At 39.9% G+C, this 27,085-nt stretch overlaps 1 protein-coding gene across 1 annotated transcript; it reads left to right on the top strand.

Moving 5' to 3' along the window:
- The first annotated feature begins 2,554 nt into the window (after positions 1-2,554).
- Positions 2,555-6,895, top strand: IFNG (interferon gamma). The gene is made up of 4 exons (XM_010413663.3): positions 2,555-2,746; positions 4,700-4,768; positions 5,117-5,296; positions 5,965-6,895. The coding sequence occupies exons 1-4, from the start codon at positions 2,624-2,626 to the stop codon at positions 6,088-6,090; spliced, it is 498 nt and encodes a 165-aa protein (XP_010411965.1). The 5' UTR covers positions 2,555-2,623; the 3' UTR covers positions 6,091-6,895.
- Positions 6,896-27,085: the final 20,190 nt, after the last annotated feature.

Raw genomic sequence — 27,085 nt, 5'->3', positions numbered from 1 at the left:
AACAAGGCAGCCTAACCCAGCACAGTCATGTTGGGTGAATAGTTCTCCGTAGAAGGCAGCATTCCTCACTTAATATTTCAGCTCCTGCAATTACATCTTCTCCTTGGCTGGAAAATTACAGCAATTACTTGTGTTCAATTGTGTTGTGATTTGTTCTTAATATGTTAGAAAGACTGAGCTGTTTGAATAAAGAGTCTTTCCCTTCTTTCAGCTCTTCTTTTCACTCTCTCTAGTAATTCAGCACAAAAGCACTGTTCAAATTAGAACCTGTAATGGCAAAAATTGGGCTTCATGACTCAGTCCCTCTTCCAGTTGTATGTTTCTGACTGCATAAACAATGCCATATGTATCAGGAATCATTTTCACTCTCTCACCTGACATGTCCTTTCCAACACTTTCCCAAAGAATTGCTCCATTGACTCATGGCCAGTCAATGAATCTCAGCAGGTGACCCCATCTTGTAAAATATGCTTGGTTTTCCTGTCTGTGTAAGACTACATTTAGCTGACCCATAACATGTCTTTGTGCTTGCCTTGCATAGCAAGCCAGATGTTTCAAACAATAGGTTTGTTCAGTGGGCTCACATCTGTGAGTTCACTTTGAATTGTGAGTCAACTATGAATTGTGAGTTAACTTCGAATTGCAAGTCAACTTTGAAGTCTGGTGGGACCTCCATTTTGTCATCATCCCTGGAGGTAATTAAAAGGCATGTGAATGTGGCTCTTGGGAACATGGTTTAGTGGTGGACTCAGTAGTGCTTGGTTAGCGGTTGCACTCTATGACCTTAAGGGCCTTTTTCAAAGGAAATGATTCTATGATTCTAATTTCCAGCACAGAATCACAGAATAAAAATGGTTTGAGTTGGAAGGGACTTTTGAAGATCATCTAGTACAACCTTTCTACCATGGGTGGGCATGTTAACTTTGCATTTGTTTACAGTGCTTTGAAGCATCCTTCAATAGCACTATAACCTTACCTTCGTGTCAACACTTACAGCAATTAAGTTATTGCTTAACCAATTTTAACTTCTTAAACTAAAACCAAGATGTGCGTTGCATAGTGTTACTACCTCAAGCAGATTACAGCACTAATTGTTGTGCAGTACCATGTCTGTTGTGAGATGTGTCCCATCTGTCTGGGCTGCTGTTACCAGAGAGTTCTGACATGCAGCTTTTGAGCCTGCCATTGTTGGTGAAATCTGGTTCTTTTCCCTGAAAACTGACGATTTCCCTGGTAGTAGTAGTGTAGGTCTATTCCACAGGTGGAGGTCCTCTTTCAAGCAGCAAATGAAAAAGACTTGATGGCAATAGAGGTCATTAGCTGAGCTGGAAGGAGCTGCTGGGGAAAGGAAGAGTTTCTTCTAAGGAATATCCAAATAGTCATGTGCGGCTGAGATGGAGAGTTCTAATCTTACCTGTTGGGGACCACTTTAATTTTCATCTGTTTCTGATGAGCTACAGACATCTTCCATTGCAGCCTGTGTGAACTGAGCCCATGAGTGCCCTCTTCCTGATTCTCTCTCTTCTCTTTTCCCTATGGGCCCCTTCTTTCTTTCTTTCCCTTGTAGGCTCCTACCTGCACTCTATTCATGTACTGCAGCTTAAAATGATCTGATTTCTTTATAAGACTCTTTATAAGACTCTTTTCCCATAATATCCATCAAAGCAGAGTTTAGTTCCTATACAAAAACATTTTCCCCAGGTATCCTCAATACCATTGTTTCAGGATTCTGTATGCACTCGGAGACCACCCTGTCTGTCTTCTTCAATGGGGCTTGTTTTCACCCATGTCCTTCTGTTTTCATATTCTACATACATTAGTGCAAATGAAATGGCACTGGGGAATTTTAATCATTGCCAAGCAGAAATTAGTGTCTTAAGTACTAAATACTCTGCTCCCTCAGATAGTAGACAACCATAGAGGAATTTAATATGATACATCATTGCATTCGTGCTGGAACCTTGTTTGTCCTATTCTGAATCTGGAGGTGAAGAATGCAAAAGCAGCAGAAGTGCAGTTTAGACCATGGAAAGGATGCAAAATGTTTCACAAAAGGATAGCAGTAGAAAGAATGTTTAAATCTCTAAGTGTCTGTATAGAACGCCATGGCAAAGTCAGTGGTTACTTTAAAAGAATACCAGAAATGAGTTGACTGTTGCACTGACCCTTTAACCACAAGATAAGATTTTTTTTTCAGAGGGTATGTAAGAACAGGTTTGAGCCACAATGCATACTCCTCGACTGGTATTGTAATTTCCCCCTTTTCCCCAACCACGTGTAAAAGAAACTTCAGAATCTGCCACGTAAATGTTACCCATTGATGAACCACTGAAGATTTTTCCAGGACCATGCTTTAACAAAGACGCTTTCGAGGGATTCCCTTGATTAGCCAAAAAAATGAAGGGTTCTTATCTAACACTATCTTGTCTAAATATACACAGCCTGTGATGACGAAATAAAAAAATTTCAAGACCAGGTATAAATACCACTGAGAGGCTGATGAGGTTCTGTCGTCTGCTTGCTTCTAATAGAAGATTTAACTATTAGAAGTTGAAGCTCTCTGCTCTTAGACCTGTTCTCCCAGAACTTATCTGAGCAGTTTAACTGAACCATCACCAAGAAAATGGCTTTCCAAATCTACAGCTTGTTTGTTCTGTCTATCATCATGGTTTCTTTTGGACATGTTGAAAATAGATTGCATCTTCTTCAGCTTCAAAATGATATAGACAAACTGAAAGCTGATTTTGTAAGTATAGTCTTCTACTGCATTTCTCTTCTCCTGCTGCTTGTGCTTTACATACAGAGCAAACTTGAGCACTGCTTGACCTACTCAATATGTACCAATAGAGGGTAATCATGGAACTAATTTTTTGATCATGCATTTTTTTTTACAAGAATATGGATAATTTCTTTTGTTTTACTAAGCTCTTTCATTAACCTGATTCAGTTTTGCAATAGTCATATCTATTGTAGTAATTTGCATTTATTTCAGGGATGTTCTTTCTTTCACAACAGTTTCTCCTATGTCAATTCAGCCTTAATTACATGGAATACTTTGTAACAAGAAATCTTAATGCAATTTATGGTGAATATATGAATCTTTATTCAGTTCTGACTAGATGTAATTTACTGACTTTTTGAATTTTATGTTAGCAATGTTAATGGGAGATTGAGTACTAGTTAGCAATATAAAAAAATTGGAAATGAACATTTGTTTTAACAAATGCATTTGCTACTTATTTTAAGTTGTAGTAGTGTGTTGCTCAAAGGTGATTCCTACTTCTTATTCTTTTGCATCCTCCAGTCATTTTACTTCCACATGTGAGACTGTGATCTGGCATGGGAATGTAATCTGGCACGATATTCTTTCTTGTCAAATAGAATTTTGGTGATTTGATAACGGTAGTGTTAATTTACCAATCTCCATCTGGGAGGCATTAAAGTAGTACACAGCTGAATTCAGCAGGGATTAGTCACAGAGGTGCCAGATCTACAATAGAGTCACTTTTAATTAACAGCTTTTATTTTCAATACATTTCTGTTGAGGTTTTTTTCCCTCTAAATGCATGGAAAAAAACCGCAATGGTTTGCTCATATTTTCAGCTCTGATTTTTCCATGATTTCATCATAATTTTGTGCAAATGACAGTTGAAATTCAGTAGTCAGATAATCACCCTGAAGTGGTAAAGACTAGCGTGATACTTCAATGTTTGCAGGAAACTGGCTGGAAAATTGGCATTATATCTTAAATTTGTCATTAGTATAGATCAGAGACAGTTTTACTAGAATATATATAATTCTGTTGAAGAGATCCTGAGCCATGGTGAGCTTTTTGCACTGACATTAAAAATTTGCTGCACAGCAGGTGCTTCCCACCTTTCAAAAGTAGAAAAAATCAGTTTGGTAGCATGCTCAGCACAGGGAGTCGATCAGCCTAGGAGGTTTCTGTCAGACTGCAAGTTTTCCCTTTGCACTTACTGTATTTAAATTACTGAGCAGGCAAAAGAAGGAAACAGTCACTGTTGTATACAAAAAGGAAAAAAAGACACACAGAAGAGGAAATGATTCAATTAGTCTTTCCTTGGTAGGAGAGTTGTATTGCTCTTTGTTTCCTAGAACCAGTTGCCAACATGTGATGGTTAAACTCTGTCCCTGTGAGCCTCTCAGATTAGCCCACTAATCTTGCATATCCCCATGCCTGACTGTGGGCTGCTGGGATATTCTCCAGTTCTGCAAATTATAGTTTTATAGTAAAACCAGTTCATTCGTGTTCCACATGAGATTTTACTGAGACTGTATGAATTTAAGGTCACAGATTACAAACTGCTGGACTTTGATTTACCAGAAAACATGCCAAGATCAGACCTAATGATTTTCCAGCCAGTTGCTGTGCTTATGAGCTTGTATCTTCATCTGTCAATAGCAAAATTTACAGGGAGCATTTGGGAAAATAGATATGCTAAACATGTCTATTCAGATGAGTTGTAGCAGGAGAAGGCATTGAAAAGTGGACTAATACCACTTCTGATACCAGGCAGCCAAGCAATGGGATTTGGTGGTGAAAGAACTGAAAGCATTGTGATAGCTATAGGCCAGATGTGCAAAAATCTGAATTTTGCTGCTCATTTGAATAAAGGACACAAATTTGCTTTGTGACAAATATTGTTTGTGTAATAGATATGTTTGTTCTTTTTTGCAGAACTCGAGTCATTCTGATGTAGCTGATGGTGGACCTATTTTTACAGAGAAGCTATCAGGCTGGACAGAGGTGAGTCAGAACCAGATATGATGAAGCATCTCAGGCGCTTTTAAGGGCACCTTTGGTACTAAGCAGCTCCTAGAACTAGCGTAATTAGCTGCAGTAGAATGAACATGAGCAGGGTTCTCTTTGGTAGCTTGGAAAGGAGACAAAAATCTCCACAAAAAAGCTTTATGCTGCACCATGAACTGACCCTGAGGTACAGCCAAGCCTGGGAGATGGGTTGCAACATCATCTTTATTATCTTGTTTCAAGTGGCAGAGAACACCTGTATGTTGTGTTTTATCTTCCTTCCTTTCCCTGCTGATCAGGGAAAAGCACTCAGAGACCTTTCTTTTTGATTATATTTTTCAACAGAGAAATGAAAAAAGGATCATCCTGAGTCAGATTATTTCCATGTACTTGAAAATGCTTGAAAACACTGACAGGTCAAAGGCTCATGTGAGGAACATATCTGAGGAGCTCCATACTCTGAAAGAAAGCCTTTCTGACGGCTCAAAGAAGATAGAAGATCTCAAAGACCTGACAAAACTTCAGGTAAGGTTCTTCCTTTGCCTCCAAAGCCCATGATGTTATATTTTCCAGTTGTGATTTGAGTGTGATTCAAGCCAATAACACTTCAGTAACCTATATGGTAATCCCTGTCTAGCTCAGTTCATGCTGGAAAACCAAACATTTCCGGCTGCAGGGGCTGCTGCAGGTCTACGGTGTGGGGTAGTGCCGAGTCTTGCTGTAATGTGGCACAGAGGTGCTGGCAGCACTGTCACACAGTCTGTACACCAGAGCTGCTACTGACACAGCCGTTTGTGGCATAGAAATGGCTGGGGAAGTTGTGCCTGGCTATGGAATGCTCTGTGGCTGTGGGAGCCCTTGGCTCGTGGTGCATGTGCCAATGGCACAAGCCACCAACCTCCACAGGGGTCTGCAGACAATGCCCCAGCGGAATCAGCTGCTTTTAACTACAGGGTAGTTCTGTTTCACAGAATATGGCTGGTCTGTGGCAGGTTGCAAAGTAGCACAGAAAGTGGAAAACAAAAATCTGTGACAAAATATCTCTTTGTTGTGGGAATTAGGCAGCAGGGAATTGAAAATTGCAGATATCCTTCTGGTTTACCCTGGTAGCAGGGTATCCTGCAGGCTGTGATCAGTAAACAATTATAGCTCTTGGCGTGACTTTTATTCCATTTGTTTCTTCCTTATTACAGATGAGTGACTTGAAAATTCAGCGCAAGGCTGTGAATGAGCTGTTCAGTGTCCTACAAAAACTGGGGGATACCTCAAGTTCCCACAAAAGAAAAAGAAGGCAGTTTCAGAGGCTGTGCAAATGCTAATGCCATCTTATCTTTTGTACTGAGCTACTGCGCAAATCTTGTTGTGACAAGAATTTTTTGTTTCAATCTTTCTATTGATTTTTATACATTTATTTATTAATATTTAAGTGTCTTAAATAATTATTTATAAAGAAATACTAATCAAAGTATTTATACTCCCTAATATTATGTAAGAGATGACTTTGTCTTAAAATCCTGTCTATTTGTTATATGTTTGTTGACCTGAAAATACAGAATGAAGCAATGTTTATCCAGTTTCCATCTGGAAAACTTCAAATGACACGGTATGGTACCCAGCTTTCCATCTGGTGCTGTCTTGAGAGAGGGATGTTATAAGATAAGTCTCATCTATTTGGCATGGAGATACAAGCACCAGTACAGGGAAGTTACTCTATTCAGGAAAACATATTTATGCCTGTTTACTACTAAACATATATAAATCCAAATCAAGCAAGTAGACATGCTTAAAGATAAGCAAATGTTGAAGCACATTTCTGAATTAGAGGATTGATGATTAATTGCTGGTTACTATTATTATTACTATTATTATTATGCACTGAAGTTACCAGGAGGGCAGTCTACTTAATATCTCAAGAGAATGTGACTAACTGTATTGCACTGACTTAACTTAAACTCTCAGATTTTTATAATTTCTGTTGGGTTTTTTTTGTACTGAACCATTCAAATGTGTGTGTTGTAATTTTATTTATTTGGAGGTAATAGTATGGAAGTTTTTATCTCGTGGACTATATTTTTGCACTGGAATATTATTAAAAACTTTGGATTTTTCAATGGAGACTTTTTGAAATTGGAATATTAAATAAATAAATAATTTTTAAAAGCATGTTTTCATGTTTATTCATCATCATCTCTGCGAAAAGTAAAACGCTAATTTTGCCCAGGCACATAAAACATATTTTCCTCCTGCCTGTCCAAGACTTAGGAAAGGATTATGTCTTTAAAGGAATATGGCAGAAGAGTCCAAAATTCCCAAGTTTTTCTTGTATCTGTTTGAGAAAACATTTTGCTTGTGAGAAGGCACTGCTCATTTGAAATTTGTTAATGCTCTGGTTTAAGAGAAAAAACACTCTCAAATTTCTCTGCATGTCAAAGTTATGGAGCCCGGACTGAGCTCAGCCCATCTGTTGGGCTCTCCGCAAGTGGTATAAGCTGGAGGCCTGGGGTAACTTGGGCCAGTCTCACAGGCTTCGAATTCTCAGGTCCTCAGGGCTTTACCGGGCAAATTATCTGTGGGTAGACTGGCTGAACTGACTGGGAACAGGGCAGATTTTCCTTGGCATTCCTGCCAACATGAGACTTCCAACTACCCCCTGAGATTTGACTGAATCAGCAAAATCCTGAAACAGGACCACATCACGGCCGAAGTTTAGTTGCAGTAAGCCCTACAAGTTTAGTTGTAATTGTTGCAGCCATTCCTGCTCTCATGGGCTCAGCTGTCTCCCCCAGTGCAAGATGCACTTCATTCATATCCACATTTGACAGTCCAGCAAAGTGACTCTGTGGTCCTGGAGACTTGAACTAATTTTGAAGGAAACAGCTGTTCTTGTTTATATTCATCACAGGCATGCATATGCAAGGAAGGTGCAAGTGAAATTTCTCCCGTAGGATTTCTCCAGTTCCAGGACTAAGCATGAGAAGCCTCAGTAAGTATTTAACATAGACAATGTGTCCTTCTGTGCTCATGATCTTACATGAGGTATTAAAGGAGACTAACTCACCTTTGCCAGGTGCAGCAAGTTCTATTGAAAAAAATACAATAAAAAGAAAGAAAATGAAAAAGAAATTAAAGAAAAGGAAGAAGAGAAGAGAAGAGAAGAGAAGAGAAGAGAAGAGAAGAGAAGAGAAGAGAAGAGAAGAGAAGAGAAAGGAGGAAGAAGGAAAAATGAAAAACCTAACAGAAAGGTTAAAGTTTCATTAGTCATTGGCAGTGAGACAGTGTGTTTCCCCACTACTCCTGAGTGAATTAATACTCTATTTCTTGAATTAAAGCCAAGACTGGCTAGAAACTACTTTATTAGACTATAAACTGAAAAATCTACAGTCCTTCCACACCCTGCCGTATGGTTCCATGGAAACACAATTAAGGTAATTGCATCCAGAAGAAATAACATTTCCCTATCCAACCTGCTTTAGCTGTGTGTACCCAAACCTGTGTTCTGCTATCCCCTGCATTTCTGAAGTTGTTGCAGTAAACCTGGCTCAAAACAGCAAGTGTTTTGTGGGGAGGTTTTGCTCAGTCACACAATTTCCTGGGTTCTTCTCATCCCTGTGCTGGGTAGCAGAGAAGCAGCAAAGGAATGAGCAGTGCAGACATGGAATAGCAGCTGTCACTGCTGACAAAAGGTGTCATTTCAGTAGTTTGGTGGTTTGGTTTTTTGTTTGTTTGTTTAGTTGATTAGTTGGATTTTTTTTCTTTATTTTCCCCCAAAGTATCCTTATTTCCAACAGGATTAAGCAACTTGAAACTTTTCATGTTAAACCTGACACCAGACATTGTAGAGATTCACCAGTGCTACTACAGTTACCTAATCATTCAAAGAAATTTCAAGAATAAATTTCTCATATTGACCTGACTTTTCTCTGCCCATGGTAAGTCTGTGCAATTTCTACAGAGTGCTTAAGATAAACTGCTGAACATTCCTCACTTTGTTCTGTTACTGTGACTATAGTGGTAGAGAAGAATATCGTAAAAATCAGTCTCTACAAAACCATCCCATCCCATCCCATCCCATCCCGTCCCATCCCATCCTATCCCATCCCATTGTTTTTTTGCATGTATGTAACTGTATACTGTACAAATTAGGTGAATCACTTTTAACATGAAAACCTGTAATCTCTTCTCTGACATTCATAGGAGTCCTGGATCTCCTTTTCTATGTCATTCCTCACAATATCCAAGTGAGGAAGGCACTTCCAGCTAAGTTAAATGTAAGAGTGAAATTAATTTTAATGGCTACCATAAATATTTCTACAGAAAAATATAGCAGCAACTTCGGCTATTTTTGACTGAAGGTTGATGCAATTTCTTCCACCTACACTATCTGAGAGTGTTAATACATGCCCATACTTGGGAGTGAAAAGATATTATCTACTATTTAGTAGTTAAAATTAGAAAGCAAAAAAGTCAAAAGGAAAACCAATTGTCTGAGAATCTCATTTTGTTTTACGCATCACTTCTGTAGCACATTAATTCTGTCCTTACTCTCTATTCCTGGATACTGCCAGCACTGATTTTAGTCTACCATTTTATCACCTTGTCACTCCGTATTTTTAAGTCCTTTAATAGTTTTCTGGGGCTGGACCTCCTCTTTGTATCCAGCATAACTTAGTACATCAGTAAACTTAGTTATGAATATTAATAGTTTACTACATCACCAAACTTAATTGTGAATATGAATGACTAAGCTAACATGAATAACCCAGTACATCAGCAAACTTAATTCACAACTCCCTGTTTCTCAAACTGCTGATGGCTGCATTTTAAATCATGGTAATACTAAGGTTGGAAAAGACCTCTAGGACCATGGACACCAACTGTCAACCCAACACCATTGTGCTCACCCCTAAACTGTAGCCCCAACTCTCACATCCACATGCCTTTGGAATAGTTAGAGGGGTGATCCCAGCACTTCCTTGTGCAGCCTATGCCAATGCATGACCAATGGCACAGTCCCCAAGCAAGGCCTCTCATGACTGAATGCACTTAACTGCAAAAACCATTCACTGATTCCTGCTCCTTCTTTTTCTTTTATTTTAACCAATTACATATTTATGTGAGGAGTTTCTTGTAATAGCTCAACTTCTTCAGTAGCTTTACAGTGACACTCAGCAGGGATTCTTTTGAAGCTCAAAGAAGTGGTGGTATTTTGTCTCCCCCTTGTCTATATTCCCTGACTCTTCACGGAACTCTACTATAAACAAGAAGTGTGATATATTACGTCACAAATGTCACAATATTTACTATTTCCTTTTGCACCACAATTATCCACGAGCCTGCGCTGTCTTGGTACTGGGCAGTAAGGATGTCACTTTTACCACTTTGCAGTTTTCTGGGATTCTCCTGCAGCCTTTTAGAAAATTAATATCCAAGAAGCCCACTTTGTGCATGCCTAGTGTAGGGGCAGACCCAAGAGTGGGTTGGATCCTGCAAGCCCCAAAATCTGTAGTTCAGCTGTTTTATCCTTGAGTCCTGCAGGACTCCCAAGTGAGGGCTGTCAGCTCAAATCTGTCCTTGCCATCATCTTCCTCGACTAGTCTAGGAGTGACCATGGGATTATTTTTTTGTCAGTGGTAAGCAGAAATAATAACAAAGTCTAAAAAGGTCTGGAGGTGTAAAAACCCAAACTTGTCAGACAGGTGTGGGATTTCAGGCCAAAAATAGCTAATCATACAAAACCTCTCACCTCTTTGCTGTCTTGTGTGGGGCAGAGTGATAACAACAACTTCTGCAATGCATGGGATGTATGTAGGCTGCTGAAGTAGGTGAGGAGCACCACAATGGCCTTGCAACAGCAAAAATATTACTTCTGGGTGTCTTATCTAGCTGTTGGTCCTCATGCAAGATAGCAAAATAAGGCCATTTATCTTCCAGCTTCTTCTTTCATTCTTTTATTTCCACAGTTCCCTCTTACAGTAAGCGGAGACTTCCTGGCAAGCAATAAGGAAAGCGTAAGCCAAAAATCTACCTGCAGAAAAAAGTGGAGTAGTTCCTTGATCCATAGCAAAACCAGCTGTGTCTGTGTGGTGGTCACATTATCCAGAGGGAAACTAGAATTGAAGAGGGCTCCATTCCCTCCTGCACAAAGTGGTGAGTAACCTCCTGCACCACTCCGTGCTCACTGCTCTCACAGGCAAACGTCATTTGCGACATTTCCCTCTATTTCATTGGTTAAAGATGACCTTGACCTTCTAAAACAGAAAGCAAACCAGTCAGGTAAATCTGGTCTCTAAATCAACTCAGGGTTGTGAGTTTAACAGGAACAAATGACACTTAGTTCTTCTTCACAGATTGGATCGATGCTATCAAAAACATGCAATAAAATATATCGCTGTGCATAAACATTTCCCCAGAAAAGTGTTCTCGAAAAATGTGTCATCATTACAATGAACCCAAAGCTCATGACACCGAAGGAAAGTCATTCCACAGCTCATGATTTTATTTTATCCTCAGGCTGTTAATGTCACCAGAGGTAAGGAAATTCCCCCCACAGTCACCTGTCTGATAGGTTCCCGAAGGTCAAACATGTGTTGCTATCTGGCAACTGTCCCTCTCGGGCATGCACAACTGTCCTCAGTCCACTTTCATGTCTTCCTGCATTATCATCCGGTGTCCTCCTCCACAGATTTCTGGTTGCATCCTTAAAAACCGAAGACATCAATGATTTATGATCTTACAAGGATGAATTTAGACTTCCAGCTTTCACTGCATCTTTAGAAGGACAATTGAACAGAAACACTATGTAAATAATGCTGCACTAGCAGTTAAAATTTATTTTCAGGAATTTATAAGATATTTTTTCCCCACTTGAGCTACATGATCACACTATTTCAAGAAACCATGATGATAAATTGAGTTTGAAATACTTACCTACATTGAAAATTTGGCTATCAGGCGAAACAAATCCCTCTTACCCAATTTATTGCAATAATCATGTACAGCTCTTTACTATCTCTAGTGAAAATCCAGTGGTATGCTGTTCACTTGAGGTATATAATTCCTTGTGCAGTTGGTGCTGCTTGAGATTTCTGTTACAGGTTGATTGATTTAAAAATTCACAAAATTCAATGGAAGGATTCCTTTTGATTTAAAAGTGATTTGAGCTGGGAAATTTGATTTAGACTATCAATATAAGCTGCTTATTTTTAAAAAACCCCCTCATAACTAGAGTGGGGTGCCCAAACAAATGACTCTAATAGATGAAAAAGTACAGAAAAGGCTGAGAGTTTAAAATATATCCCGCACTTTAATGACAAAACCAATCAGCAATGTTCACATTTCCTGAGAATATTCCTATTTTCCCTAAATAATCTCAAAATTCCTCACATTTGACCCTGGTAATACAGTCTTGAGAATTATGGAGAGTGTGAGTTGCTTCACATCATCAGAAACCCACTACACACCATGGGCTTTATTTAATTTGGATGGTCCAGCCTTACTAGCTTTTGGCTCCTGAACCATGCTTCTCTTTTGGCCACTCCAGGCACTCAGGCAACACCTTTTACTCAACGATGGAAAGATTTTATTACTCACTGGTTTGGTGTTGATTACAAATAAATATGCTGAAGTCCTTTCCCTTATTTAGGACAGTAGAAAAATGTTTGGAATAAAGCAGCTGTGAATTTATGGAAAGGCCATAATTTATTGATAAATGACAAAAGTGTCAAGTTACATAAAATAATACCATAAAATTATTACTTTAGAATGCATACAGTACCTCTCAGAGACTTCCAGAAAATACTTAAAAGGCTGTCAACTGCCCTATTTCATTCATGCGCTTGTTCTCTTAGTTTGTTCATTAACAGAGCAGTTTAATAAAAATGATCAATGAATGGACAAATTGTTGAGATTTTTCATCTGACACAAACAAGCAATGAGTCCAAAAGTCCAGCTGGTGAAATTAATGTTGGCTATCTAGTAACTGGGGTTTTTTTCCATAGACTTTGTAAAAATCATTTGCTTCTTAGCAAATTTTCAGCATGAAAAAATTAATGTGGTTTTCAGATGGTGTTTATCACAAGTGGCTAGTGACATGGATATAAATGGAAAAAATGATTCATTTTAAAACCTTGAGCTGGTCTTAGTAAGCTGGCTCTTCATTTCAGAAAGTTCTTATGAATTCTAAAGTTATGTGTAGACCAACCACATAAATGCTACATGAACACACGGTAGGGAAAAACAGGAATTAAAAGAAGAAATTTTCATGTGTTTGTGCCTGTATTAAAAATAAGCTACACAAAGATGGACAAAATAAGTATCTTTTTATCCGCACAGAGGAAAACAAAGTCTCAGATGAAAAGTAAAAGTCACTTCAGCTAAGTAGTTTCTGTTTAGTGACAGAAATTTCTTCTCAACAAGCCTTTCACATGCCATTCAAAAAAAAAAAACCAAACCAACCAACAAACCAAACAAAACCAACCCCAAACTTAAATTTGCACATTTTTCAGAAATGGTGTTTGACTACCTGTGGAACCCACTTACTGAAAGCTCTGTCTCAAACCAAAGGTGCTCTTGGAGGGTGTGAGAAGCACTGTCTGGCCTGACTCTGGCTAAAGTTAAGGAATAGATGTGCTGCTTCCACAATTTTTAATAGCCCTAGGCACCTTTTTAATCCATACAGCACTCATTTCATGTATTTTTTATTTTGTTAGACCATTTACAACATCAATTCATAGGTTTTCAATTTTGCTAGGCCATTTTCTATTTCAAAGGGACTTTTCTGATAAACTTTCTGAAATGGTGAGAAAACGACTGACAATACAGAAGCAGAATTTTCAAGAGGACACATTTGATACTGGATAGACTTCTTTTTGATTTATTTGTCAGGATGATCTATCATTTCCAGGACATGCTTGTGTGCATTTCTCTGAGGGGCATTTCTGAACGTGCAAAACAGTGATGTGGCAGGGATCTTAGGAAATAATAAGTTAGGATCTCAGTCTGAGTTAGCACTTCCCTCTGTGTGAGAAAAAATAAGAAACACATCTGCCCTGACCCTCTTCCCACATGGATTATTCTGCTCCTCCTGGTGCCTGTGTTTCCTTGTATCTTCTCTGATCTTAAATTCAGAGTAAACAATCTACAGCTGAGCATTTGCTCAGTGATTCAGATGGGCAAATGAGCAAGGCTTTGGACTTAACCTTCTTCCTAAGTCCTTGTTTCTGGTTCAAATTTCCATTGCTTTGCTATGTTTTCTTCCTGATCAGTCAGTTTTCTCTCTGGTCACCTGTGACTCATTCTCTCCCGCTCCCGGGAAAGTTTTTACACTACTTGGCCCTTCCAAGAGACCAACCTTCCTGAATCTATGATGCGGGCCAAAACTCTTTCTTTCCTATGGATCTCTTTTCAGGACTTACTGCTTCCCATGAGATGTGACCCAGATAATGCCGGCTGAACACAAAGGAAATCTCTGTCTGATGAACGTATGTGTGTTTGTATTTATACAAACATGAATACATGTTAATACCTGTCTGCTTTCAGAAAAGTCCAAACCACCCTTTCTCTATCTTCATCCATTCTCTACCACCCATATCTTAAGAGAACTGCACATTATTCAGCCAAACAATTTAGCCATTTCTAAAAATAATTATTTGACTTTATTGTGATCCTTCTGATCTTCTCTCTGTTCTTTATTCTATCAAAGCCACTTGCACCCTGGGTTTATGAAATTTATTAGCACCTTGTAAGCTCCTATCAAATATTGGTAGCTAATTCAGTTGAGCTAATATTGTAGTGCTCTGTCCCTATCATCTTCTGTGGTATCCATTATTTGGAGAGATTCTTACGTAAGAAATAATGAGTCTACCATTTAAGTGTGGGAGTTTTACTTGTCTGGCTATTTCTTACCTGTAGTTAATTAGTTTAATCTTCAGAGGAAAGTCTGTGGGTTTTGTTCCTTTTTACTCTTATTGTTTTCTTCCTGGTAGTTATTCTCAATTTGTCTGTGTTTGAGCTAGAAGAGACAACGCCTCTTCAGCCACAAGAATATGCAAAGACATGTATAACAAATTTAGCATCCAAGGACCTTCTGCTATTCTGAGATATCAAAATAACACTGTTACTGTTTTTCACCTCCAAGAAGGAACGAGAGGGGATAGATGGTCTTGAGTTTAAAAATGTCTGACTTAGGGTTAGCTCAAGAAGAAAGATGAATTTCCTTTCCACTATCATCCTGCTTTACCACCCCAAAGTACTGGCACACAAAATTTTATCTTACTGAGGGGTGCATACACTTGTGTAACTTGCCCCAAACCCAACTATTCTGCAGCAGGATTTATTCATTTATACTTATCACCTGGACTACACACTTGAGTTAAACCATTAAATAATATTGTTGAAAAGGAAACGCTAGCTTTCATGTGCTTGAGAGGTGAGGGGAAGGTCTGTAACAAAATTCAGGAGAAAAGGTCCCAGGCAGTACCACCACCTGATAGCCTGGTTTTGTACCACATCTGTCTCAGAGTGCCAGAGGCAAGCCAAATTTTCTTTCCTGCAGATGCACAATTTTAAGAATTGCTGAGCTGTGTGGGCTCAAATTCACCTCTGGGCTGAGTGGCAAGGCACCTGCCAGGAACACCTCATGCAGTTCAGCTCCAACCCCCACCCGCCTTCAGCTTGCACAGGTGGCTAAACCAACAGAAAACCAAACCATAGACCTTGTGAAATAGACGGTAATTGCTACACAGCTCCCAGCAAGCAGGGCTTAAAGCAGCCCCGGATTCCCTGCGTGTGTCTAATACATAGCATTACATACCTGCTCTCACTGGACCCCTTGCTAGCAGAGATGATCTAGCCAACTGTATAAATTTTGGGGTGAACAAACATCTATTAAGAAGAGGAATGAATCTCACTGTGATCTTACTCAGTTGTGGTCAAAGCTAGGGAGTGAGCACAGTTTGCAGCAAAGACTTCAAATGCAACACATTAAAGTATCACTGGAGCGATCTTAATTAGCTGCTCTTTGGTGTAGCTGTTTGTAGAAACAAAGGCACTATATTAGTCATGGTGCTATTAAACAAGTTGTCTGGCTGACTCATAACAGTAAAGTGACAATAGAGTAATTAAAAATACAGGCAACAAAACACAGTTTATGCTTACTTACCCAAGATAGTAAAGAAAACAGTGAAAAGGAGTGGCTAATGTCAAGTCAAGGGTGGTTATAAGTATGACAAGGACATAGAGAGGGGTTGTATCCCCTAATAATTGATAATGCTTTAAAAGAAAAAAATCATGGTTCATATCCTTTAAAAATCAGATTTTAAAACAATGCATTAAAATATCACTCCTATCAATTAAAAATTGCTCAGACACATCTGTATTGCAGATGCTGAAAGGCAGGGCAATCAAACGTCATGGAAACGGTTTTCTCACCTAAAGAATTAGGCAAACGTGGCTGGAGTTAAATGGGTTTAGGTTTACAGTGTTCGTGAGTGTTTGCCTCACAGCCATGATCTCCTCTAATGCTGCAGGTGAATCATCACCTCCACAGCCAAGGAGTAATTCAACACAGCTTCAGGGACTGCTGCTAAGGATGAGGGGTGAGGGGGTGTGTGTGTTACATTACAGCATCCACACTGCTACCTTTGGAGAAGCTGAATTCATTGAACATTTCCATCTAGCTCCTTAAGCCTTCCTCTCCTAGTCCCACCTGTTTTCCAAGGAAGATAACATTTTTCCCTATCTGGAAACCTATGTGCATTTATTTACCCATGTTTGATATTTTACACTAATAAAGCAATTCAGTGTGTAATTTTATTAATTCTGTATTTTCTAGGCTTCTTTACTCATTTGCCATTAGGCTGGAACATGTACTTACGTGTATGACTTGCGGTGGAAATGACTCATATTCACGTTCTCCTGTAATGGTCCCTGCAGTGTTGGGGTTACCATCCCATTAAGCCTATTCGCTGAGCAAACAGGATTCCCAAGATACGGCAATCTGGACTGCAGAGGCTGCGGGAATAATTCAATTACTTCTGCAGAATTTTCAGATTTGTTAATTTACACTCTATAAATTCTAAATTTTGTGCCAGAGCTTACCTGAAAAGATTCATTTAATTTTGTTTAAGGTGGAATTTGGAGTTTCCCAGCTGGAGGCATGTGTCACGGTGTTTTGTTGTGATCAGTTGTGAGAAGGATAAAAATAAAAAGGGAGCCTTTTTCTTACTTTCCTTCATTCCAACTTGCTTATATATTAGGGTTAGATATTTATTATTACACTCATATTCCTCTTGAGATAGCTAGTAAGGTAGATATCTTAAAGTGGAGATAACAAGGTTGTGTGATCATGTACAAGAGAAGTTCATAGCTACAACAAGAATCTTGGGAGGTTTGCATTTCATTTCTCCATTTCCCTGCTAATGCAAAAGTTGCAGAAAATAGCCCAGATTCACTAAATCAGTTATTTCTGTTGGCTAAAAAATGTCCACTTTTTTTTTGATTCCTGAGGCAGATGGGCTGGCCTCATGTTTTCCACTTTTAGACACAAGACTTTCCAGCTGGAAGCTGTTAAATCTTTTAGTATTTTGCCTCAGCTCTATGCTCTTGGGAAACATGATCAGGGTGTGCCATATGAGGCTAACCAATTTTCTCATTGCAGAGGCTACAGTTCTGAGAGGGGTGTTTCTGTGTCAAAAAATGTCTAGTGAAACCACAGGTTGCTCCTGAGTCTTGTGTATACAGTAGGCTGTGGGCTCAAAGCCACTCTCAACAGGCCAGTGCAGACTTCACATTATGAGCACAACTGCCTCAAGTAAGTGCTCATAACTCTTTACCCACGGAGTTGCTACCAAAAAAGTAAAGAAAATATATAAATATTGGTAAGTCCAGTAGGCCTCACCAATTTGTGTACACAGATTTGTTTCATCAGCTTTTGTCTGAAACATGGTACCACAAAGTTTAGAAGACCAATTTGATACAGACATGTGGTCCTGTAAGACTTTTATCTCAAAAATAAAAATTTTATTTACTGATAATTTATACCAAGCCAGCAGATGTGTAGGTGAGTGAGGAATCTCCTGTCCACTTTGTCATAGTGCTGGAAACTGAACACCATCAGGTTCTAAAACAGCGTGGATTTTTCACAGAAATTATGTATAACCATGATACAGTTCAATGTGTGAAGCAGCAGAAAAATGGCCTTGAGACAGAAGGCATTTCTACAGCACTCAGAAGGTGAGAGGGAGGGTAAAGAGCTATGCAAATGCATACAGGTAGATTTTGACACAAAGGAGAAAGGAAAATCTGCTGAGTGATGCAGTGGGAATGGGAACCTGGTTCATGTGGCACACGGGGAATGCTTAGATTGAAATATCTTGAGCCAATATAAACAAGAAGAGTGCATTGCTGAAGGCCAGAAAAAGGGTGTTGAAACAGAACAAGAATGAAAATGAATAGATGATAAACACCTGACTGTTAATTTTTAGGAATGTAGATTAAAATATTGTTGTGCTTGGTAGAAGTGTATTTGTGTATTCTGTAGAATTTGCAAGACTCACTGATAAGTGGGATGTGATGACTCATAGACAGTTGACCAAGAGAGACACCTGACTTTCAAGCCTGAGGAAAGGTTGATAGCCTGGATCCAGGAGGAAGCATGATTCTATTTGACACTACTGAGCTGAAGCTGGTGTTGGTCATTCAGAGAAACTACAGGGACAAGTCATGAAGGTGAAGAAGATCCTCAGCCTAAACAAATAGATGAAGCTACCGGTAGGACAAGGGAAGTATCACAAAAGTCAGGATATTGAGACAAAAAATGGCAGTTAACTGTTGAATGAGTTTGGGATACTGACTATGAGTCTGGTCAGGAAGAAGTCTGGAAAGACTGAGAACATGTGGAGTACAAGAAGCAAAAGACATATTTATCATTTGGAAAAGTAGACATTTTCAAGGCAGTGGTTTTATATCTGGATAGGATCATCTCTTTCTGTGTCTTTTCATTATGAACCGAGGCCAGGCTTATCAACCCTCAATGAAAGTAGCTGATATGGCATGAGAAAACATGAGAAGTATGACTAAAGACATATCAGATAAGGAAAGTCTAAGAATGGATTAAAATTGTCAACTGAGGGGAATGAAAATGAAAGCTAAATCAGGAAGGATAAAGTCACTGAATTTCAGAATGGGTGAAATCAGATTTCGCACTTGTTAATTCCACATAAGGGTCAGTCTGAAATTGCATATTTAGCCCAAGGCACAAGGACCCTGCTAGATCTCAGATCAAGTTCTTCTAAATTGTAGCTCTACATGCAAACTATAGAGCTGTTCTTTCCAATTTAACACCAAATGCTAAATTATATCTAGTGGGAGCTTTTGGTGTGGTATAAAAGCATTTGTGTGTTTCTTTGAAACTTGATAAAGTGCAATGCAAATCACTCATGCACACCAGCCTTCACTAAGTTGTTTTTACATTTCTGTACCAAATGCTGGAGAAGAGACCACTGAATTCTTCCTATAAACTGTTTGGTGGCCTCCACCAGCTTTGGGGACCAATGGACAGCTATCACCTCTGCTTACAGATCGTCCTGCCACTCTGCTTTAATAGTGAAGCATCTTCTACTTCACCTGCTGAGGCCAGATCTCCCTGCTGTGCTGTCGTGCCAGACGCCTCCTCCCTCCTCCCAAATCAAAATAAAAGTCTGCTTTTCAAGTTAATTATACACTGAGAAGTAACACCTTGTGATGAGAAAAGCAAAGAGCTTGCAGCTGAGACAGACCTTGGAGGCAGATCTGTTGTTGCCCAAGCCAGTTTACAGCTTTGAACGGCTCTTGTCCATTACTACTACTGGAACAAAGCAGAGTCAGGAATTATGAAACTGTATCCAAAAATCTCCTGCTTGCAGAGTCTAGTATGAGTCTGGGCTATCTGTATATGCCCATATGTGCATGGATATTCAAAGGATGACTTTGTGAATTTAGTCCAACAGCTATGCTATGTAAGGCTCCTACCATAAAAATCTCTTTGTTGCATACAGTTTCTGTGACACTGCTGTGAAGAAATCCACTTTCTTGGAAAGCTTTTTCCCCTATGCATGAAGAGGGCAGATGCTGTGGGAACTGCACTGCCAGATCTGTGTGACTAAATTAAAAATACTATGGCAATAATTAACGCCGTGCCTTTCCATACACCCCTTGTGAATCTGTTGCCTGTAACATACAACTATAGCAACAGGAAGCCATAAATTCCTCGCTTATCAGGAATCAAACTAGTGAAACTGTTTCTCCTATGGTTTTCCATACAGTCAGGATGCAGAAAATGACTATGAAAAGGAATGCACTCCAGGTCATCTGGGGGGAAAGGCTTGCAGTGCCACGCATCAGGGAGGAGGTCTGCTGGGCTGTCTCACAGCCCCTCACCCTGGCACAGCTGCTCACCATATGCTGCCCTTGATGGCAAAGAGCCTTTTGATGACTGATCTAACCCAGGCCAGGGGACACCGAATGTCATACATAACAGCTGGGAACTTGTGGGAGATGACGAAGTCATTTGTCATCGAACAAATCCAAAACGTAGTCCCATACTAGTCATTGTGAAGAAAATTAACTCTACTTCAGCCAAAACCACCACATGCGGTCACAGCCTCTACACTAGCCCCAACAAGGGCGCAGAAGCCCCACCACATTCCCGGCCTGGGCCAGACCCTGGCGCACATCTGGGCAGAGGGTGGCATGGTATGAATGCAATGGCTATGCACCACCCAGCTCTGCATATCTAGTCCATCCCTCACTGCCTCAGGCTGTGTGTGGGATGTGTAAACAGATTCAAAAGGTCATGTTGGAAAGATATCTAAAACATGAGCAAGTACACCCAAGGTAAAAGTAGTTTTTCTTTCTCTTCACTTCTGTCAGCCTGTTCAAAGTGCTGCCAGTGCCTTTGCTGCACAACTTGCTGCTATCCTAACCCAAAACACATTGCCCTTTGAAGAAAACATGCAGTGTTCCCTGGTGCCTCTGCACTGCAGAAGCAATTTCCTCCAAACAAAGCAAACTGTTCAGCAGAGATGTGGCACTGTATAGCACCACACATCTTGTTTCTATACCCACTGACCCAATTCCCAGACAAAGCTCACACGTGATTTTTGAATCATCAGATAGCACACAGTTTGGCACAAAGAACCACTCAGGATTGAAAGGCAAGTCCTCAAATCTCTTTACATCAGCCAGCCTGGGCACAAACTGAGTCAAGGCAGTGCTGTCTGGATTCAGACTTCCAGGCAGGCAAAGTGCCCAGTCCATCTAGTGGCTGCAAGATTCAGCAGTCTCTGACTCCATCCTGGATCAGCACAGTGCCTGATTATGACAGATCAGCTTGAGGAAAGCTTGTCAGCTGAGAAAAAAAATTGCACATTTGTCTGTGTCTGTAGTCAATGGAGAACAAAAAGTTGAACAAACTGAATTGTCCTCTCTTCTGGATGGTGAACATGGCTGCATAGGAAAAATTCTACATAGGAACCACCAAGAAATATGGACACCGCTACTTCTGATCACCTTCCTTTTTCTCTTTGAAAGGAGGAAACCCATAATTTTCATTATCAGCATTAGCCATTGCATGTATCTCAGTCAGCAATCTCCAGTCACGGCTGCAGCCCTACAGAATAAAGTTTCAGCTGCATATACTATTTAATGCTTATTGATACCTTATACCACACATACCTAATAGCACCAGTCAATTCAGTTTAAGTCAAATAAAACAAACCCCACTGGCCTTGGGGACTATGCCTTCACATATTAATGTGAAATAGAAAGTAAGAAATGATGATGTTCTTGTTCTTATGCACAGCTTAGAACACTGTGGAGTAAAACAGACCTTTTGCAAGCTCCTTCAGTACTGACTGTTCACCAGAAGCATCCCCACCCATAAGTCTGTGCAGAGTATCAGGGTTTATTGTGACAGAGGACAATGTCGCAAATATTTTGAAAATTATTTTTTGCTGTATGCTTTTTCATGCCTGTCACGAGTTGTGATAGGACAGCAGTCTGTTGAGATACTGTTATACAAACAAACAAAAATAAAATAAAATAATATTTCTCATTTTTCAGACCATGTTTGCTTAGTTTCATTTTATATTTCTAGCCCACAGAAGGCTTACAGGAAATTTCAGCTGGTAAAATGTAAATTTACCGTAATTGTGTAGTAGTACCAGATGCAGCTGACCACAAGTTATGTGCTTTAGAAAAAAAAACGTGTTTGTACTAACAGGGTAATAAATGACAGGAAACAAAATTGCCTGATGCTAGCATAGGTTTTTGAGCCTGTGACTCTCAGAAAAAAATGTGTACCATACCTCCAAAGGACACCATGCATTCTGATGAAACTCCTACAAGGAAGAAGACATATAGTAGAAGAAGTTAAAACTGCAGAGAAAAATTAAGCTTTTGTTTTGTTACCGTCTCTGAGGGCTGGTGGGACTACTGGCACACAGAGCAAAAAGTTCAACCAGGGGCCTTCCTTCTTTCTCGTAGGACAAAGAGGAGCTTTTCTGTGTGAGCCTCATACAAAAGCCACAAGCAAAGCTCTTAGAGCTAGAAAAGCTCTTTTTTCTACTTTAGGCTCAGACACCAGCACTGAGTGCAGGTATTACAGAGAGCTCCTCTTTGCTCTTTGGGACAGGCATAAGCTTTGAGCATCCCAGGTTGTCACTGGAGCTGGAGATCTCATTGCTCTCCTGTGGAAACACTGCCAGTGGCACGGCTGGCTGGTGTCCTCCTCCAAGTGGCAGAGGACAAGCAGCACTGTTGAGTCATCATGACTCTGCTTTCATGATTCCCTCTTTCAGCGTTAATTACACTGCCCTTGGCCTCTCTGATGGATCTCTGTGCTGCTTCCCCTCTCCCCACCCCCCATCATCTTCTGTGTCTAAAGTTATCTGTTGTCATAATGCCAAGTGCTCAGTATGCTCTCATATGCTCCTCAAATTAATTTCCCTTTTTACTTTTTTTTGTTGCTGGCCTCTTGCCAGTCACACCGTGCTGCAAACCCCTGGCATAAAGTGTGTGTTTTATAACAGACTGCTCAGTAATTTCTTCGTGACTACCATCCACTTCTACCTGCCTGACCATTTCTCCCTTTCCTGGCTCACCCATCCCTTACTCCTTTCTCAGCCCTTTCTTGTTTGTGCCATACCATGCCCAGGCTGTTCCCACAGGCATAAGAAGCCCACAGTGAGCAAAGCCCATTAACATATCAGCCAGGTGACTCCTGGGGCCTTCTACTTGCCGCAATGAAATGACCCTGTGAGACTAATTTAGTGGGAAATCAGCTCACTTAGCTCCAAGTGCCCCTTTAGGAGATACAAACACTGTGACATCCCATTTGCATATACATATACAAAGACATGCAGTTCTCAGTGTCCCAGGTCATGTTGTCCGTATGTGCCAACTTTGCTGTTTGGTTATGTTCTTTCTCAAGTGTTATTCCCAGCTTTATGCTAAGGGAAGATCTTTGGGGTGGAGGGCTTTTCCTACTGTTTTGGTAAGATGGCCTTAGCTACTTGAATAATACAAACTGCTATAATAAACAGAGCCAGGAAAGCGAGGGAGGCAGACCAGATGCCTACACACAGTTTCTCAAATCTCACAAACGATACAAGGTTCTTGAAGAGCTGATCCTGAGTTAGACAAGTCTCATTGCTTGTGAAGATGAGTTTCAAAGCTATAATCAGCTACTTTCAGAGGAGCGAAAAGTACAGATTGAGCACACTGAACACATAAGTCTTCTAGTGGAAGACTCTGGAAAGGAGTGAGATACAAACCCAAATCAGCTATTACTCATCCATAAAAATGGCTAGTTTGATTACTTCTGCAGTCTTGGCCTTCAGGACATCAGTAAATAATACTTTGGAATTTAATTATAAGAATATTTGTAATGGCAAATATTATTAATTCAGTTTGCAGTGTGTCTTGGGGTGACTTTATGATTTTGTATACCCTATCGCTGCTCTATGCCCAGAAATTAATCGTGTGCCTTTCTGTGCCTTTGAACCGAGTGAACTTTTCAAAACAGTTGTTCGAGGACACAGATACACACTCCTCTGCTTCTGCAGCAGCAAGAGCAGAGGAAGCACCCTGCTTGCTTTTCCGCCAGCTTTTGGCTCCTTTTCTCCAGAGGGAGACGAAGAGCTGAACTTTGTTTTCCTGGGACTTCAGCTTTTTCCTTGTTCTCTTCTGGACTGTTTCAACATCAGAACACACTGGGAGAATTTCCCACCGAGGCCCTGGAGGTGGACCCACACCGATCCAGCTCCAAGGAGGAGGAGAGAGACTACACCTACAGAAGGATTCTGAATTTTCCCAGGTTTCTCTCCACAGTGAGAGGTTTTATTATTTAGTGTTATTATCCTTTTCCTGTGTGTTTGTTAAAGAAATAGTTTTTATCTCTTTCACTTTCCTCCTAGGAAATTTTTTTTTCCCGAACCTGGTGGGGAAGGGATAGTTGTAACCTGCCTTCTATCAGAGGATATTTTTCCTCCAAATTTGTCCAAACCAGCATACAGTGTAAAAAAAAAAAAACCAACAAACCCACATCACACAAATCCCCATCTGAGTTACTCCCAAATGAAATTGATAATAGATGTTGCAAGACTGACCCAAGCAGCTACATTTGGGGATTAGCCTGTCCCTACCTTTCTACACCCATCTTTGAAGGGACAGCAATTTGTGTGGCTAAGTGCAACAGGAGGAGACCAGGGAATTCAGTCACTGTCATGCAGGAGATAAGTCCCTACAAATGACTTCCAAACTAATCCTAGAGGGAAGGAGTGTGAAAGGTTTCATCTCAGAATCTTGGTCAGGCAGAATGCCTGATCCAACAGGATGACACCTGCAAGCATAGAGATGAGGGATTTGGGGATGAACTACCACGAATTCTTCAGCCAAAGACAACCACAAGGTGCCAGCAGCTGTCTCATGCAGACCCATTGCAGACTATGAGAATCTAAACTCTCAAAAAATCCCAGTAGTCTGTTTTGCTTACTTGTAAGGTACCAGTAAATCATCCCACTGCCTTCTGGAAAAAAGGATTTCTTGACAATTATATCTTCACCTTTCCAGGTGGCATCCAGTTCACCTGCTTATCAACTTTTTTGAAGCATTGGAGCATTTTTCCACTGGCTTTGTGGAAAACATAGCCCTAATAAGCTGAGGAACAACAGCAAGCTTGACCTTGGCAAAACACGAAGATGAATGACGTGACTGTTTTAAGGACTTGACATATGATCAGCTGAGCCAGCACATGATGCATGTGACAGACTGAGATATACAGGGCCTGCAGGAGGTCAGAACACACTGGACAAAGTGTGAGGGCTGGCGATAATTATTCTAGCTTGGTAAAACTGCTTAATTTGAAGTTATTCCTCAGGAAAACATACCAAGAAATGGTATAAAGGTGAGACTAACTACAGTTACCACCTGATCACAGGCTTTGCCAGCTGAAGGGGATGAGAAATACTAAGGGTGATATTTTCTCCTCCTTTGCAAGTGAACTCAGCATTCCTGTCTCCTAAATACCTGAAGATATCTAAATGTAAATATACAAAATCCCCTAAATGTAAAAAATAGAAAAACCCCAAAAACCTTCTGAGACAGCTCACATACACATGAAGAATTGGAATGCAATTACTTTGCCTTTGCTTTTTCAAATGGTCAAATAGTGATACCAGCAACGGAGCTTATTCCTTGCTATTTACTAGTATGTGGTAGGCATTGTACCATATAATATAATGTGTATATACATATAATATTTATGCTTCATTGGAGCAAAGTAGTTCAGCTGCAAATGAGGAATAATTTTTCAACCACAGGAGGAAACTTCCTGTGTCCTTTGGCTGCTTTAGATGAGCAAGCAAGCTGCAGAAGGAAAACCTCATCCAGTATCTTCAAGTAGAGTTTTAAGTTACAATACAGGAACTCGTTTGTCAAAGAGAGAAAAAAACCCCGAGACTTTGTCTCTACTAACCTCTGTGACAGCAAGTGTATGTGCTAATTGACCACAAAAAAGCATATACAACAGTTACTTAGGTTTGCTGAACATTATATAAAAGTTTGGTATCTCTGTTAAATGTACCAGGGACCAATCCAGTACCTCCAGATTTCAACGGATAGCATTCCCTCTACTTCTGTAAACTTTGAATCATGGTCAGAGTGCAGATGCAACAGGGACTTTAAGATAGTAAAATAGAAAAGAAATGGACTCCTTATGTTTAAATTTAGAACTTGTGTTATTTGTGTCACAGACATAGGATATCATAAACTCCATGCCTAGACTCAGAAACTGCTTCTCTCCAGTCAAGTAAAGCAATACCTTTTTGGGCAACCTTTTTTCTTGTTAGAGTTTCACTTTTATGAGAGAAATATCCTCTGTAGTGAATCAAATGGAAATAAAATCTTAACAGCACAAACCCTGCCAGACAAATCAAGACCTCAAGTAGATTTCTCAGATTATTGCCAGTGTTTCATAATACTTTTTCAATAATTTTCCATAATGCCTTCCTTGCAGAGAAATGTGTTAATTATGCAAACACCACTTTTGTCAGGCACTCAACTCCTTCAGCCTCCTTTCAAACCTGTTTTAAAACTCCCCAGCTGATTTTGCAGCATGCAAAACGGCAACAGACTAATAGGAAATCGTCTAAAAGTCATTGTGGATGACTATAGGCTCGGTCAACTCTTGCATAAATCAGGCGATTTCAACAGGAAAGGTAAGCATTTGAAGCCTATCTTTTTTTAGACAAAGGTGTGAAGATTCTCGTAGAGAGTATAATGGGTTCATAGTTCATCCCTGAAAGAGGAAGTGTTTGACTGTCTTGTTCAAGAAACCTAAAAGTGTGGTTGATTTTGCTGCCAATTCTTTCAAGGTGAACCACAATAAAATTCCACAGACTTTTGGCCATTCTTTACCAGATGTTAAATCTTCGGTACCTTACACATGGGGTAACAGACATGCTCTAGGAAATAAAAACTTCTCATTCAAATGCTGCAGTTTGATTTGCCAGGTTTCACAACATTTTACAGGTGGTGGTAGGGATTATTACCCCTATCTCTAGCAGAAATGGAAAGAGAAAAGTATAAAATAGTTGGCAAAAGGCATAGAGGAAAACACAGAACAGGCTTGCTGATGTTACAACCATCAAAAAAAAATACTGATAATATTTTATTGTCCTTCTTCAGTTTTTCCTCAGTCACATATCTATATTCATGAAAACCAGAATCTCCACCAGAATAGCAGAAGAAAATTAATTGCCCAGGGATACAGATGTGTTA

Source organism: Corvus cornix, chromosome 1A, assembly GCF_000738735.6.
Source record: "Corvus cornix cornix isolate S_Up_H32 chromosome 1A, ASM73873v5, whole genome shotgun sequence".
NCBI classification, from domain to species: domain Eukaryota; kingdom Metazoa; phylum Chordata; class Aves; order Passeriformes; family Corvidae; genus Corvus; species Corvus cornix.
This window is presented reverse-complemented; position numbering and strand designations above follow the sequence as displayed.

Bases quoted from the DNA above. Each gene is read 5' to 3' on its own strand.
- IFNG (XM_010413663.3), top strand. From the start codon at position 2,624: ATGGCTTTCCAAATCTACAGCTTGTTTGTTCTGTCTATCATCATGGTT. The intron at 2,747-4,699 runs GTAAGTATAGTC...TCTTTTTTGCAG, and splicing joins ACAAACTGAAAGCTGATTTT to AACTCGAGTCATTCTGATGT. The intron at 4,769-5,116 runs GTGAGTCAGAAC...ATTTTTCAACAG, and splicing joins AGCTATCAGGCTGGACAGAG to AGAAATGAAAAAAGGATCAT.